Source organism: Myotis brandtii, unplaced genomic scaffold, assembly GCF_000412655.1.
Source record: "Myotis brandtii unplaced genomic scaffold, ASM41265v1 scaffold323, whole genome shotgun sequence".
In the NCBI taxonomy this organism is placed as follows: domain Eukaryota; kingdom Metazoa; phylum Chordata; class Mammalia; order Chiroptera; family Vespertilionidae; genus Myotis; species Myotis brandtii.
Window position 1 is genome coordinate 716,507 of NW_005362400.1, and position 16,308 is coordinate 732,814.

The 16,308-nt window shown below is 35.7% G+C and overlaps 1 protein-coding gene and 1 long non-coding RNA gene across 3 annotated transcripts in view; both read right to left on the reverse strand.

Moving 5' to 3' along the window:
- The window catches only part of LOC106726847, a 5,230-nt gene extending 2,319 nt beyond the window's left edge, over positions 1-2,911 (reverse strand). The window contains exons 1-2 of the long non-coding RNA XR_001362963.1: positions 2,837-2,911; positions 1,373-1,376 (exon numbers count right to left, since the gene is read on the reverse strand). This is a non-coding gene — a long non-coding RNA (uncharacterized LOC106726847). The remainder of the gene's footprint in view (positions 1-1,372; positions 1,377-2,836) is intronic.
- Positions 1-16,308, reverse strand: part of NCAM2 (neural cell adhesion molecule 2) — a 421,975-nt gene that overhangs the window by 125,870 nt on the left and 279,797 nt on the right. For both annotated transcript variants that reach the window (XM_005870732.2, XM_005870733.2), the window contains exons 6-8: positions 13,266-13,383; positions 10,029-10,189; positions 6,372-6,517 (exon numbers count right to left, since the gene is read on the reverse strand). In XM_005870732.2, the coding sequence (XP_005870794.1) occupies positions 6,372-6,517; positions 10,029-10,189; positions 13,266-13,383 (425 nt within the window). The remainder of the gene's footprint in view (positions 1-6,371; positions 6,518-10,028; positions 10,190-13,265; positions 13,384-16,308) is intronic.

Sequence of the window (16,308 nt, forward strand, 5' to 3'; positions counted from 1 at the left end):
GCCAGCAGGAGGACATCCCCCAAGGAGTCCCAGACTGCAAGAGGGCACAGGCCGGGCTGAGGGACCCCCCCATCGAATGCACAAATTTTGTGCACCGGGCCTCTAATATATATATAACCTATAGACCAGTCAACGAGTCTCTATGATGTGCACTGACCACGAGGGAACAGACACTCAATGGACAGGATCAGGCTCCTTCCTTTCTGGATCGGGTCTGCAGGGATCGGGCCAAATCCAGCTATCTGACATCCCCTGAAAGGTCCCTTATTGCAAGAGGGCGCAGGCCAGGCCAAGGGACCCCACAGGTACACGAATCCGTGCACTGGGACTCTAGTTGCTATATAATATGGGAGGTGCAAAAGAGTTCAAAAGGAGGCAAAAAAATGACTCACTTCCTAAGAGCATAAATTTCAGGGGATTTTGAGAAAATAGACTTAGGAGAAAGGGAAGAAGAAGATGATGATGTAAAAAATTCTGTGATGTTTCTGGTCCTGATTTGTGTCCCACAGAATGCAAGACCAGCCTTTATCATTTAGGTGTAAACTGAGAATCAATCCTTATCCAGAAGTTAGAGCTCACACCTGCACTCCCTGCAGAGATGGAGATTGAACACACAGTGATAAGATGAAACTCAAATGCAGATTACTGACACTGTCAACTTCTAAGAGGCAGGCAATGTATAGTTACAAGATCGGAAATTGAGTGTGGTAAAACAAATTCATATCTGAGCCATTAACTTGATATTGCTAGAGATCATTTCATCATAAATATCCATATATAGCTATGTCAAGGGAGAACAATTTACAGCAACAATAGCAGCTTTCTATTGCACTTGTGGATGATACAACTAACTCATTGTATATGACTATGCTCATTTAAATTTTGGTGTGGTTCCTTTTGTCGCAGATGACATTGACGCAGAATTACTCTGAACATATTCTGCTGTATAAAACATCTAAAGACTGTATACTTCCAAGTACAAAGACAAAACACAACACTTAATGTTGTGCAATTTGTGTCTGGGATATTGTTATTTGTGCTCTCAATTCATCTTCAGAAATTTTTTCCAGATAAGTCTTATTATTACCCAGATTTAGACATACAGGAACTAAAATCAGGACTGAGAAGTGACATGGTAAAAGCACAGCAAAGTGACACAGTTAGGATTAAACTTTGACCTATGTGACACTTGCATGACTTTCCCATGCTAATTGATCAATGCCTGTAATCATATATATATACACTGACACTTGATCAAATGAATGATAATAAGGGTGATGTGAAGAAACTGGTTCAGAATAGATGATAGTGTTAATAGCCAGGGACTATGTTGATATACTTCAGACACACAATCTCATTGACACCTCAGAACAACCCTGTGAGGAAGCATGGTTTTATTTTTAAAATAAAGATTTTTAAAGTAATTTGAAATTGTTTGAAAATCTCACATATAATGAACAACACAAATTGATGATCAAAAATAGATCCAGAGACAAGGTAACAGTGAACAGTCCGTCCAACCTCAGAGAGAAGGAAGGGGAGGGGGGGGTTAGAGATTAACCAAAGGACTTGTATACATGCATATTAGCATAACCAATGGACAGAGACACTGGGATGATGGAGGCTTGTCCTGGGGGGTGGAAGTGGCAGGTGGGGGGTCAATTGGGGAAAAAGGAGACATATGCAATACTTTAAACAATAAAAAAAGAATATTGTGGAGCAGAAAGAATAAAAAAAAATAGATTCAGAAATAGAGAAGCATCAAACAGACATCAAACTTCAGGGGGAAGGAAGGAAGGGGGGGCAGGGGGGGAGGGAGAGATCAACCAAAGGACTTGTATGCATAAATAAATGCATATAAGCATAACCAATGGACACAGACACTGGGGGGAGGGCATGTGTTGGGGGATGGGAGTGGCCAGGGAGAGGTCAATGGGGGGAAAAAGAGACATATGTAATATTATATTTAATACTTTAAACAATAAAGAATCAAATAATAATAATAATAATTTATAACTTTTAATTCATGGCTATTACATATTCCACAACAATAGCTTTGGTTGTTATCTAAAGTTTATTGTATACATTTAATTATTAATGAAATTAAATATATATCATATATTAAATGAAAAAGTTAGGGACTTTAATTCCTATAAACAAATGTATCTTAAGATGACTCCACTATAATGTGCTAAAATTCAATTTAATTAACTTTTAGATAACCCTAGTAAATCAATATTTTAATGAAAAATCATCAATTATACTGTTATTACTACAATACATTGCTTAGACATTTTCAATAAATGGATCATTAAAAGTTAGTGAGTAAAAACTGTGTGATTTCTTTAAAAATAGGACAAAGAACAAAATAGTATCCTGAAATAACAAAGGATATTCAGGAAATATTTCTAAAGCAAGTAGATATTCTATTTTTCTTACACAGTACATGTTTTTAAAAAACTTTTTCTGAAGTTTTAAAAATTACATATAGTGTTTTAAATGTAGGTAAGTAGATTAGAGATAAAATATTTATGATTTTAAAAGAGCTCTGTGTTTAAGCACCATATTTTTGTTGTTTCTGAGAGACATATTACACAAGGATATTTTCTGGTATGTTAATACCTATAGTTCAATCCTACTTCAAACTGCAGCTCCTGAAAACATCTACATGTGAGCACATCTGAGACTCCTGGTGGTAGCCACTCAGCTGAGCCTCCCCAAATTCCTGATCCCCAAAATCACAAGGGAAATAAAAGATTGTTTTATGCCACTATGCTTTGGGGTCATTTATTATGAGGCAAGCATTCCAGAAGATAAGTTCAGACGATGCATATACAGAGCTCATTAAAATGTTATAAGCATTGCCTGACTGGCGTGGCTCAGTGGTTGAGCATTAACCTATGAACCAGGAAGTCACAGTTCGATTCCTGGTCAGGGCACATGCCTGGGTTGTGGGCTCAAGCCCCATGGGGGGCTGTGCAGGAGGCAGCCGATCAGTGATTCTCTCTCATCATTGATGTTTCTATTGCTCTCTCCCTCTCCGTTCATCTCTGAAATCAATAGAAAAATAAGTTATAAGCATCATGTTTGTTGGGCAGTGAACATTTGTCATGAGCTCCTAATATATATGCAATGGAAGGGGAGCTCTGCTAGCATTCCACTCCTGGACTTTCCAACTCCCTTGCCTACTCCTCCCTGTGGGAATGAGGGGGATGTCTCATTGGTAACTGTGAGGACTTCATATTGGATGCACTTTTCCTAGCCACTCCCTTTTTTATTTTCAGAAAAGACCTTCGAATAGAAACCACAGGTTCTCTGCAGTTTTCAGCCCAGATGCTTACCTCAGCAGTGATTATGACAAGAGTGATCTACTATGCTAAGTCTAACTAATTCTGTAATTCAGTATAAGGACATGCCACATGATATTTTATCCTCGTGTATTTCTTTTGTCTTATCTGGTGATTGAGAATTTAGTCAAGGAAAGGGGATACTATTAATTGAGACCCTCTGCTTCAAATTCAATGATGATCATATTGGCTAAACACAGTCATATTTTGGGATGCAATCATTAGTTTGAACCATATTACATTGGTGATATGTCACTGATTATGACCTACACATTTAACAATTTTTATCAAAACTTTAACACTATATGCATGATCAGAAGTTTAATTTTCTTTTGTCCTGTATTTCTCAGGCCCCTATCAGGTGCCCAGTAATCTTGTAAGAGCATTTTCCTGTGGAAAGGAGTAGTTGTTAAATTTCATTTGACTTCAAGTAAGAGAATTGTTTTCTGAAGTGTGGCCTGAAGACCATCCATATAATGCCAGCTGATGAGTTCATAAAATATGCACCCCTAGTTCCTGTGCTAGACTTATGACATTAACCTCCGGCTGTGGGATTCCAGAATTTGCATCCTAACAGACTCTTCAGGTGATTCTTATGGCAAATACAATCTCATGTAACTTTTTAAGACAAAAGACATATGATCTCAACGTACTCTATGATAGTCCAAGTATAGTCAGACTTTAGGTATCAGACTTTATGGAGTCTATTAACAACTAGAGTAGACTCAGAATCCCGCCCCCTCCACCCCCAAAAAAGGCCCACACAGGATAAACTATGCTTTAAAAATTATGTAATATGATAAGGAAAAAATAAAGTTGATTGAATATTTACAATATGGTAAAGACATCAATATGCATTTTACAAGGCACACTTCACCTTTCTTATACAAGGAAAATAAGTATTATTATCCCAATTTTAAAGATGAACTCATCTTAAAAAGAGTTCATGGCCTTGTGTTGCGAAGCAGATCAGTGGCTGGGGTTCCTGTTGTGGTGTGTAGGTACCAGAATTACTGAAGCCAAATTTATTGTCATGTTAGTAAATGACTTAGAAACTGAAAAAATAAATAATAAAAGAGTTCGGATAACATTGCCAAAGCTGAAACATTATAAATGGCAGAGTTGAGAATCAAAACTAGGTTTGTCTTTCTTTAAAGCTCAGCTTAACTATTCAATTTTTGAATTTTGACTGTTGAAGAAATTGGTAATGTTAAGAGAAAAAAGGCTGCCAATCAAGAAAATAAAATGGGGATCTTAAAATAATTTTGGAGAAATATCATGATAGAAAATAAATACAGCAGTCTTAACTTTTTTTCCCACTGGATAAAAGTTGTTATTTAGAAAAATAAAAAACATATTTAGTTTTCTATAATTGTTTTATAACAAATAAACTAAATAAAAAAAAAGGATGTCTACTTTAATAGATATAATCCTTAGCAAATAAAAACTGGTTGATTATTTTTCACTATTACTATAGAAGTAATTTCTGTAAATAGTTTTGAGAAGCCTGGGGTGTAGAGTGTAGAATAAAATATCAGGCTCACAGTTACTTGACTAATTTATACTGATAAAATAACAGAATACAACGTATCTCTTGTTCTTGGTATATAATAAAGAAGCATCTTTTAAATAAGGAGTAAAAGCCATCTTAGAGAAGAGAACTTTTAGGAATTTTACAGTAGACAGGAAAGGAATGAAACTTTGAGTCAGAAATACTTAATAAGGGCTTATAGACATGAAAATCATACTTGAGTAATCTTGTCGACAGAAACGTACTAAATCGACATGAAAGCATTTGCCTACAGTTTTCTATGTCTAATTGCTTTTTGACTATTTTAAACATTTTATGGAACTATAACGCCTTTCAAACTTGCCAACTGTGCCATAGAAATACATATTATTTTCTGTTAAGAAAAATATTAAAGCAAACTATATTGTTTACCTGGGAAAATTTTTATTTCAATTTGCATATATAAAATATTTGTACATTTCCAAAGAGATATACTCTCTTAAATATGCCATCATGAAGAGAAGGTGGGAAAAAGAACAGTAATATATGTGAGAACACATTCTTTCAAAGATAAACTATAAATGGATAGGGAGTAGCCTAAGTTGTCAATCTATGGAGTTAGCATGTTGTTTAAAGATATGATGACTTGAAGGAATACAAAGCGTATTTTGAATAAACTGATTTCAAATTTTTCTGCTATCAATGTTGGAAAGTCAAAGCTACATATATTATAGATATCACTGACTTTTGCAGAATTAGATTTAAATTAATGAAAGTCATTTAAAGGACATTTGCCTTTAACATTGAGAAAATAAAACCCATCTATCAGCTTACTGTTACATTTTTTACACGTGTGAAAATGCCAACCCATCATATCATTAATTTACTACCTTTTTCTTTCTGTTTTGCTTCTGTTTAAACTTGGACATTTATATGACTTGTTTAAAATGACAAGTATGAAAATCCATGGATTTTAGTGAAATATATGATGATGTTTAATTGATTTTTACATAACTTGTATGCATTCTGGTGAAAGGTCACAATTTACATTTATACTCATTTATCTTATTAGATTCAATATTATATGAAAGCAGAAACCTACTTTTGTACTGCACAAAGACAGTTCAAAGAATAAAGAGTGAAATGACAGACAGACTTTTGTTAATTCGAATTACTTTCATTTCCACAGCACAGGGTGAAGGGGATAAAACTGTCACAAGGTATTTTATACATTCAGTATATACCAAAAGCCAATTTGGAAAACTGAAGAATGCCAAAAACCTAAGATTGTGTGGCTTAATAAAAAATACCTTTAAATATTAAACTATGTCTTTTTCCTCCTCTGAATTTAGTTTTAGGCTGATTGTGGTAGACTTACCTTTTTAAAAAATAAACCCTTATTGCATTTCTTACAAGTTACTTGGTCAATTGGAGTCCAATGTGAGATTTAATTTTGTGCAAAACACCAAAAATACAATAACATTGAAAACCACTATGTATTGAGTTTCTGTTACCTTATCGCCTTCGGAGAATGTGATTCCATCCACGGCTCTTTTCCATGTGATCTCTGGAATAGGCTCCCCTTCCGCTTCACAGATGAGTGTGACTTGGCCATTCTCATACGTAGTTTCATTTTTTAGCTGTATTATGTGAGGCTGTACTGTAAAGAATACATACATTACTCCATCTATACTGGAAGAAAATATTTCTATTTAGACCTAAAATCCATGATGGGCATTTGAGTCCACAGAAGTATGATATGGAATTGTTAACATTGCAGCAGCCATGGCACCATGCTTTGCTTTAGAGTGGGGCTGACAGAGTTGCAAGGAACAGGTGAAAAAATTTCCAAAAATAGTTCACATCGATGATCATTGTAGTATGATATGGAATTGTTACCATTGCAGCAGGCATGGCAGCATGCTTTGCTTTAGAGTGGGGCCGACAGAGTTGCAAGGAACAGGTGAAAAAAATTTCCAAAAATAGTTCACATCGATGATCATTGTAAACTAACTAGAGGACCGACCAGTGTATGACATTCATGTACTCCTGGGTGGGGGGTCCCTCAGCCCGGCCTTTGCCCTTTGTCAGTCCAGGAGCCCTCAGGGGACGTCCGACTGATGGCTTAGGCCCACTCCCCAGACATCCCTAGTGCTGCTGTGGAGGAGGGCTGCTGCGCTGGTCATTCTGCTGTTCAGTCCATTTGCATATTAACATTTTATTATATAGGATTTTAAGTGGGTTAGATACCAACATACACATTATAATTCCTTCCAACATTTTGCCATCTTAAGAGTCACTTTATTTATGTATTTTTCTCTTAAACCACAAATTAAAATTTTCCCTTTTAAAGCCACATGTGTGTTTAAGTGTGAGTGTGTCTGTGTCTGTGTGTGTGGGGGTGGCATGGCATCCACTTAGTGAGTCATTATCTCCTAAGCTTTTAAAACAATATCGCCAAGGAGAAAACAATGATGACTGTATCCTGAATATGTAGTTAGGTATAATTAGTACAATATCTAAAATATTTATTAATAAAGATACAAAAATACTATTTATTTATATCATCCTAGTTGATTTGTTTTTACCTCAATTTACCTTAACAATATTACTTGGCACTGTAACTATTTCTTTATAATTATGACTTCTTTAAAAAGAAAAGAAAACATTATGTCTATTAGTTTAAATTATCTTAGTATTAAAATTATGTCCATCCACAAATTTATAATACCACAGAGCTTCACATTTGTAAACTCTGCATTATCTGCATTTATTAAATTTTTACTAGTTAAAACATCATGGGATAAAACCCATCACTTTTATTTAAGGATAAGTAACAGGTATTTTTAAAACATTTAAGTGCAATTAATCATGGTATATTAATAAGTAGTTCTTAATCTTAGAAAATTAGATTTCTGGATTCAGAAATATAGCATACATAATTTTTAACAATTAAGTGTTTATTCCATTGACTTAATACATTTAGTTACATTTCCACTATATATACATTACTTTGTGTCAAACACAATACAATATTTTTCAGTATTACCATACAAAAGTGATTACAACATTGATGTGGCATATATCATGTATTATTTTCTATTTGATAACATGAAAATATTAGAAACTTTTTAAATATCTGTTCTCACTGCCACCCAAATAAATAACAAGTAAATAAACAGTATTTTATATGAACCCCTTGAGGTAGCTTGAGAACATTACCCTTTGGAATGAACTCAGAACCATCATTTCTAAGTAATTAATTTTTTATGCTGAGTCAGACTTATTTAATGTTTTAGGTTTTAAAGAGAACAATTTTTTAAAAATGAAGAATACTGATGAAACAAATTATGGGCTTTCTATAATTTCTAATAAATTTGTTTGTTTACTCTTCCCTCTACATGAACAATTTTTGCTTGACTTGGCTTTGCTGATATCTCATCACTAAATATTTTTGTGTAGATGCTTTTTATTATTACCTTCTGAGTAACTTTTCAACACCAAGCTATCCAAAATAATAGCCCCCTATACCCAACACCACCTGGTTTGCCCATTTTCACGTTCTTTTTTGAATATTTTTTTATTCCAAATTTTATTTAATTATTTTAATGTATTTTGGTCTAGTCTTTGTCTGTCTCACTCCTCCATGATATAATGAAAATGTCTTTGGTTCAGAAAATATTTCTATTATGTGATTACAGGATCAGTTGGCAGAGAGCGTGTCCACATGTATTACCATTAAGCTCTTGCTCTGTAGCCATAGTCCCCTGCATCTGCCTACTGCAAACACTGGCCCTTCTTACCCTTACAGAGTTCTCCCTCCTTCCTTTCCAGTCTCAGCTGTGAAAGCATTTTGTCAACAGTGTTTTTAAAAATGAAGAAAATATACTAAATGTTAGTACTGCATATAAGTTTTAGCATTATGCTCTTTAAAGAGAACACTCATATACTAAATATTCACCAGCAAAATTGTTTTTCTTCTTGAAAACATAATGAAAGCCAAACAAATAATTTTAAAAAAGCATACTAGTTCTTAACTCTCTATAAGATTGCCAAATAAGGTAATATAGCTTTTAGTAATTATGGAAGATATTTATATTATATTTCTTTTTAATGAAATTAAATGAGAATATTTAATTACAGTTGCATGACAATGTGGCCTAATGATAGCCTCATAGGTGTGCTCTTTTGAAATATAATGAAATACAGCTGATCCCAACATATTTCATTTAAAGATTTATGAAGAGCAATGAATATCTATACTAATAAAAGCCTAGGTGGCCCTCGCGCCCTCGTGCCCTCGCACCCTAACATCCTCACAAGATGGCCACCCCCATGTCTTCACAAGATGGCCACCCTCACCTCATCACAAGATGGCCACCCCCACGTTGTCACAAGATGGCCTGCAGGGGAGGGTAGTTGTGGGCGATCAGGTCGGCAGGGGAGGGCAGTTGGGGGCTATTTGGCTGGCAGGGGAGGGCAGTTGGGGGCAACCAGGCCAGCAGGGGAGGGCAGTTAGGGGCAACCAGGCTGGCAGGGGAGGGCAGTTGGGGGTGACCAGGCTGGCAGGGGAGGGCAGTTGGGGGTGACCAGGCCTGCAGGGGAGAGAGTTGGGGGTGATCGAGCCAGCAGGGGAGGGCAGTTGGGGGCCATCGGGCCAGCAGGAGAGGGCAGTTGGGGGCCATCTGGCCAGCAGGGGAGCACTTAGGCATCAATCAGGCCAGCAGTGGTTAGGGGAGTGGTTAGGGGGTGACCAGGCAGGCAGGCAGGTGAGTGGTTAGGAGCCAGCAGTCATGGATTATGAGAGGGATATCCGAGGGGTCCCAGGTTGGAGAGAGTGCAGGTTGGGTGGGAGAAACACCCCCCAGTGCATGAATTTTGTGCACCGGGCCTCTAGTATCTATATAAGAGATCCCAGTAGTGTAATTTAAATGAATTTTCTTCAAGCCTCTGTATGAGTAGGCCAATATTTCACAAAAACTTACATGTATAATTTCATGTAATTCTTAAAACAATTCTATCTGGTAGCTGCAATTTTAAAATATATTTTAAAGATGAAAAATGGGGATTTCATTTTGGAAAGTTAAACAGTTCATACAAGTGACAGAGTAAAATTGACCCCAACCTCCCTCTAGACATAACAGTTTTAACCACTATGCTATAATACTTACCAAAGACTTGTAGGAATGCCTGTTTTTCATCTTCTCCTGCCTTATTTGTGGCCCTGCAGACATAATAGCCTCCATCACTATTGATTATGTTTCTGACAGTGAGTTCTGTATTGCTTCCTTTCAATATGTACTTTTCACTTTCTTCAATGAACTTGCCATTCCTAAAGAAAAGAGGTTGATCTTCATAAATCAGGCTTCACAACTCAGGAGATAATCATATTCAATTTTTTAAAAAATATACTTTTATTGATTTCAGAGGGGAAGGGAGAGGGAGAGATAGAAACATCAATGATGAGAGAGAATCATTGATCTGCTGCCTCCTACATGCCCCACACTGTGGATCAAGCCTGCAACCCAGGCATGTGCCCTGACAGGAAATTGAACCATGACCTCCTGGTTCATAGGTTGACAATCAACCTATTGATTGCCAGCCAGGCATCATACTCAACTTTTTGATCTGTAGTTGGTAATAATTTCATAGCTCTTGATAGACAAGGCTATAATCCAATCTAAAGTATACTTCTAGTAGCCCAGAAAAACTTAATGTATTAAAGTTATACTTTAAAACAGTTTTGACTTTATAGACAAGAATAACATTTGAGTTATGTTGAAATATTGATACCAATCTTAGGCAAAACAGCACATTGGTTCAATCTATACTTTGATTATTAAACCAAAAAAAGTCTGATGATTTTAACTCTATGTACCTTTATAATGTTGGTGAGTCAACACGTATTTATGAAAACTTTATTTACTATGTTCCTGAGACACATTTAATAGAATTTCTATGGAAACCTACTTTAAGTAAGTTTCAAAGTAAATGCAATTTAAATATGCAACCGATTTATTTTGAAAACATGTACTGCCAATAAAAGGGTAAGATGAAATAATTATGTAAAAATGCAGTTAGAGAAATTATGCTGAATATAATGATTTAATTCCCTAGTGAGGAGAAATCATTTAAAAAATAATTTCCTTCTTAGATTTAAATATTTAACACTTTCCATGTTCTTTCTGTACTGAAGCCATATTCATTCTGCCCGAAAGATAGCCTTTATGGTACACTAAGACAATGTCTTGCACACTTTTTTATAACAACTATAGTAAGAAATATTTTAAATATCTTTAAATCTGAAACAATTCCTACAATTCCCCTTAATATGTCTGATACCTTCTTATATTGTATATTTTTTTCATTCTATTTATTGTCATCTCCTCTCCCTCCATTTCTTTCTTCCAGCTCTCCTTCTATATTTTTCTTATAATGGTGCTTTAGATGATTGAATAAAGTTTAATGTCCACTGATGTAAAAAGTTTAGGATCTGTTCTTAGGGATGGAAAGACTTACTTTCCCGTACAAATATAAATTTAAAAAGAAAAATCGCTAAAAGGATTATCAAGTATTTCCTCTATAGAAACAGAACATTTATCTGATAAACTAAATGACCTTTCCAGTGAACTTTGGCTTTGCTTTCTAGAAAGCACTGGCACATATCTTCATACAATCCTTATCCTTCTATAACTCAATAACATCTGCTTGTTCAGTTTCTATTGATATCTCTAAAAATATCATGAAATGTGCAAAAATATCATAAGGGTAGAGTGCAAAAGTAGAGTTTATAAACTACTAATAGCAAATGTATATATAGCACTCTGTACTTTTAACTTAAAAATATTTTTACTAACCCTATATTTACAATTATAAAAAATGACATTTCAGCATTTTTCTCTAGAATTTCTTGTATAAAGAGATCTTTCAGTGCAGTTGGTGATACAATCTATTTCTCAATCTATTCAGTGAAAAATATTGATTTGTTTAATACTATGACTACTAATAAAATAATAATACACTAGAAGTTTCAATAACTTGTGTTTTATACAACATTTTGCCTATATTATTTACCTGTGTGAGTTCTCACAAGTAGCCCATAGATGTGTATTTTCCCTCTCTGCCCTCATTCACAGATCACAACTAAAATTTTTAGTACAATTTCCATATCCCTCAATTCAAACAGTAATACAAGGAGCAGATTAACTAACTTCCAGTGTTCTGTCTGATAAGGAGAGTTATTTCCCTACCTCATGTGAAATATTGTACTAATATAGAGGCCAGGCACATGAAACTCGTGCGCTGGTACAGTCCCTAGGCCTGGCCTGCGGTCAGGGCCATCTTCCCCAGCTGCCCACAGCCGGCCCCGCCCCCCCCCAACCCCTGGTTCCCTGTTTGCCATCAGGTGATCGGTGCCTGACGGCCAGGGGAAGGGACCAAGAGGTGGTCAGTGAGCTTCATAGTGACTGATGCAGCAGTCGTTCTGGTCATTCGCTGTTAGGGTCAATTTGCATATTATCCTTTTATTATATAGTATGTTTGAAATGTAGCAAATGAATGAGACATGGGCACTTATCATGAAAAATTCATATGACTGACAGTAATAGAGGGTACTATAGATCCCATTACTAAGTTAATAACTTTTGGGGTTTTGTTTTTAGGGAGAATGAGAAGGTATCTACTATAGTAAGGGAGAAGAGAAAAGAAGGTGGCTGACATACTCTGGGAGTTTTCAAGGGGAAAAAGTCATGATTTGAGCTTTGAAGTGAATGGATCTTGAAAAATTTAGTGGAAATCAAAGAAACAAACAAATAAACAACATCATACTAATACAGGCAGAGGACAAACTGATGGTGGCCCAAAGGGAGGGGGGTTGTGGGAATGGATGAAAAGGTGAAGGCACTGAGAAGTAATCATGGGAATGTTAAACTCAGCATAGACAATATCAATCATATTATAATAAGTTATGTGGTGCCAAGTGGGTACTTGAATTATTGGGGGGATTACATTGTAAATTATATAACTGTCTAACCACTAAACTGTATACACCTGAAACTAATATAAAATAATGTCAACTGTAATTGAAAAATAAAATTTAAAAAATAAAGTGTAAAAAATTAAATGCAAAAACATGAAGTGTGCAATGTAAAAAATGAATGAAAAAAGAAACATGCCTTAGAGACAGAATGATCAGCACTATGGGTGCACCTTTGACTTGGGTTAAGTCACTCTGCTGATCTCTAACAGTTGAATTTAACCAATGTAAATGAAAACAAAAGCATAATAGCCTTTTAAATAAAATTCAAAAACAACGCTTTCCTTCCAGACATAATGGAAAGGTCGCAACTACTTTTTCATGAGCCTGATTAAGGACACAGACCAGAGGGAATTGTGGGTACACAGCCTACCTGTACCAAGAGATGGTGGGCTCAGGAGAGCCAGAGGCCCTGCAGGATAATGTCATCTCTTCTCCTCTCTCTGCTGTGGCATTGAAGGATTTCTGAGGCATTGTGATTGCTGGTGGCACTGAAAAACAGATGAACATAGATAAAGAGAGATGAAGTACATTTCAGCATCGAACAGACTGTCAAACTACAGCGGGAAGACCCGGGAGGGTTGGGGGAAAGGGGTAAAAGATCAACCAAAGGACTTGTATGCATGCATATAAGCATAACCAATAGACACAAGACACTGGGGGTTAGGGGTGGCCGGGGGAAGGTCAAGGGGGTGAAAAAGGAGACATATGTACTACTCTTTGTAATATTTTAAGCAATAAAACAATTTTTTTTTAAAAAAAGAACATTTCAGCAATACCATTGGGACATTTTTACCACCACTTTTGCTGTTGTTGTTTATACTAAGCTATAAAATATTTTAAAATGTTTTTTTATCAATTTTTAGAGAGAGAGGAAGGGAAAGTGACAGAGATATAGAAATATCAATGAAAGAGAAACATCATCAATTGGCTGCCTCCCACATGGCTCCCACTGGGGATGAAGCCCGCTACCCAGGCATATGCCCTGACCAGGAATCAAACCAGTGACCTCTTGGTTCCTGGGTTAATACTCAACCCACACGGGCCGGGCCTAAGATTTAAAACTTGATATTCAACATCTGTACTTACATCAACAGGCTGACTTGATCTCAAATGACTTTAAGATCACAGATCTACTTTCTGATGTAGAATAATTAGATAATTCACTCTATGCCATTATACTATTTTGAATCTATCAAACTAGACTAAACAATAAAATAGACATTTTGGTATATATATACTTTTATAAAATACTGTTCACAAAAAGACAGGCTCTACTACCCTGACTTACAGCAGTGCTGAGATCTACTTGGAGCATGAATGGATTTCCTATTTGGGTTCTCATCAGTATATGTAATTCTATAAGCAATCATTCACTGCTTCAAGACAGGGCTTTCAAATTAGGTGTCAAACCATAATGTTCTTTCTGATTAACTGCATTTAATTTCTTTAAACAACTATAGACCATTTTATAAAGAGAAACTGCTCAAGCCATAGAGAGTATGAAATAGATTTTCATGAACAATTCAATTTAAAATTAAGCTTCCCCAATTTCTAACTAATTACATTACAAAAACTGTGTGTGCTGCACATTTCATACTTGTTGAAACTGTTACTGAAATGCACTGTTTGCAATAAACAAATCAATAACATCCATAAGAGAAGCTAAATTTCAAAGGACAGCATAAATTTTGATTTAATGCACACTTTTATGATTTTCTATTTAATATGACAAGATGATATTCCCCAAATTAGTTATATTAATAGATTTGTTTTTAACGTATAACAAACAGTATGACCAGACTGGCATTTACCAGTGTGATTTTAATTAAATATCCCAACATGGCATTCAGGTCAGCATTAATGCTGCATTATTGCCATTGATAGTGGGAAGAGAAGCTGATATGTATCTTAGTAATTAATCACAATAAATCAAGTTTCTCCCCTTAAAAATTCAGCTACAAGGGGCATAATCTGACATGCTGTCTCTAAAGTAACACAATAATTACTAGTGTTATAATAGGATGGACTTTTTTCACATATTAACTCTGCATTTTAAGTACATTGAAATTTAACATTCTGTATCCCATTTGCCTTCTCTTGTAATTGCGAAAAAAATAACATTTTAATAAAAATGCATTGCTTTTCATTTGATTATTATAAATGTAGTTATAAGAACACTATGCCTGTTTTTTATTACAGCAATGAAGATTTTTAACCCTTTAGAGAGCTATAATGAAAATAAACACTTCAATAGAAATTCTCTGTACAGGAAAGTATTTTTGAACATAGAAACACTTCCAAATGGAGAGTCACATGCCCTGGTGGTTGCCTGTTACTAACCTAAAAAAATTATTTATTTTTTATCATAATTTTCTTTTCTAGAAAGTGAACTGCATATGCTGGATGATCTGTAAGAACTGACAAATATTGACATTTATGTTTTGATACATTGACTTTGCTAGTGATATATATATTCTTATAGTATAGATTAGCAGAAAATATGAATATTATATATTTACATAGAACTTTGAAGAATAATTCTAGAACGATTCTGAAGTGTAATAGCATTTAAATTTGCAGAGATGTTCACTAGTTCAAATGTCAAAAAGTCCTGGAAGTTTTTTAGCCACTGTTTTAGACTATAGAGTACTTTTTGCATATTTACCTAGTTATAAGTATGCTATTGAGCTGGATTAAATAAATTTAAATGGAATTACCATTATATTTCATTCAAATTTATTTTTCTCTCATAAATCCCACATTACCTCTATTTTAACTTTTAAAAAATACTTTTGTGAATTTTTTACTACATCTGAAACTTCTATCTATCATCTATCTATCTATCTATCTATCTATCTATCTATCTATCTATCATCTAGTAGAGACCTGATGCACAAAAATTCATGTAAGAGTAGGCCTTCCTTCCCCTGGCTGCTGGCACCATCTTCCTTCTGACACCCAGGACTCAGGCTGGCTTCCATAGGACTGCCCACAGGCACCCGGAAACCTGGCTGGCTTCCCTCCAGCCCCAGCTTCGTTAGGAAGGACGTGCGGAATGATGTCCAGTCTAATTAGCATATTACCCTTTTATTATTATAGATTATATACATACTAGAAGCCCTGCATGAAATCGCGCAGCCCAGCCCACCCATGCTGGTCTTTGGTCCTTATGGCATTAGGGCCACAGGCTTTTTATAATATAGACTAGAGGCCCGGTGCACAAAAATTTGTGCACTCATGGGGGGGGGAAGAGGGGGTCCTTCAGCCCGGCCTGTGCCCTCTTGCAGTCTGGGACCCCTCAGGAGATAATGACCTGCTGGCTTAGGCCTGCTCCCAGGTGGCAGAGGGCAGGCCCAATCCCTAGGTGCAGCCCCTGGTCGGGCTCAGAGCAGGGCCGATTGGGGAATTGGGGC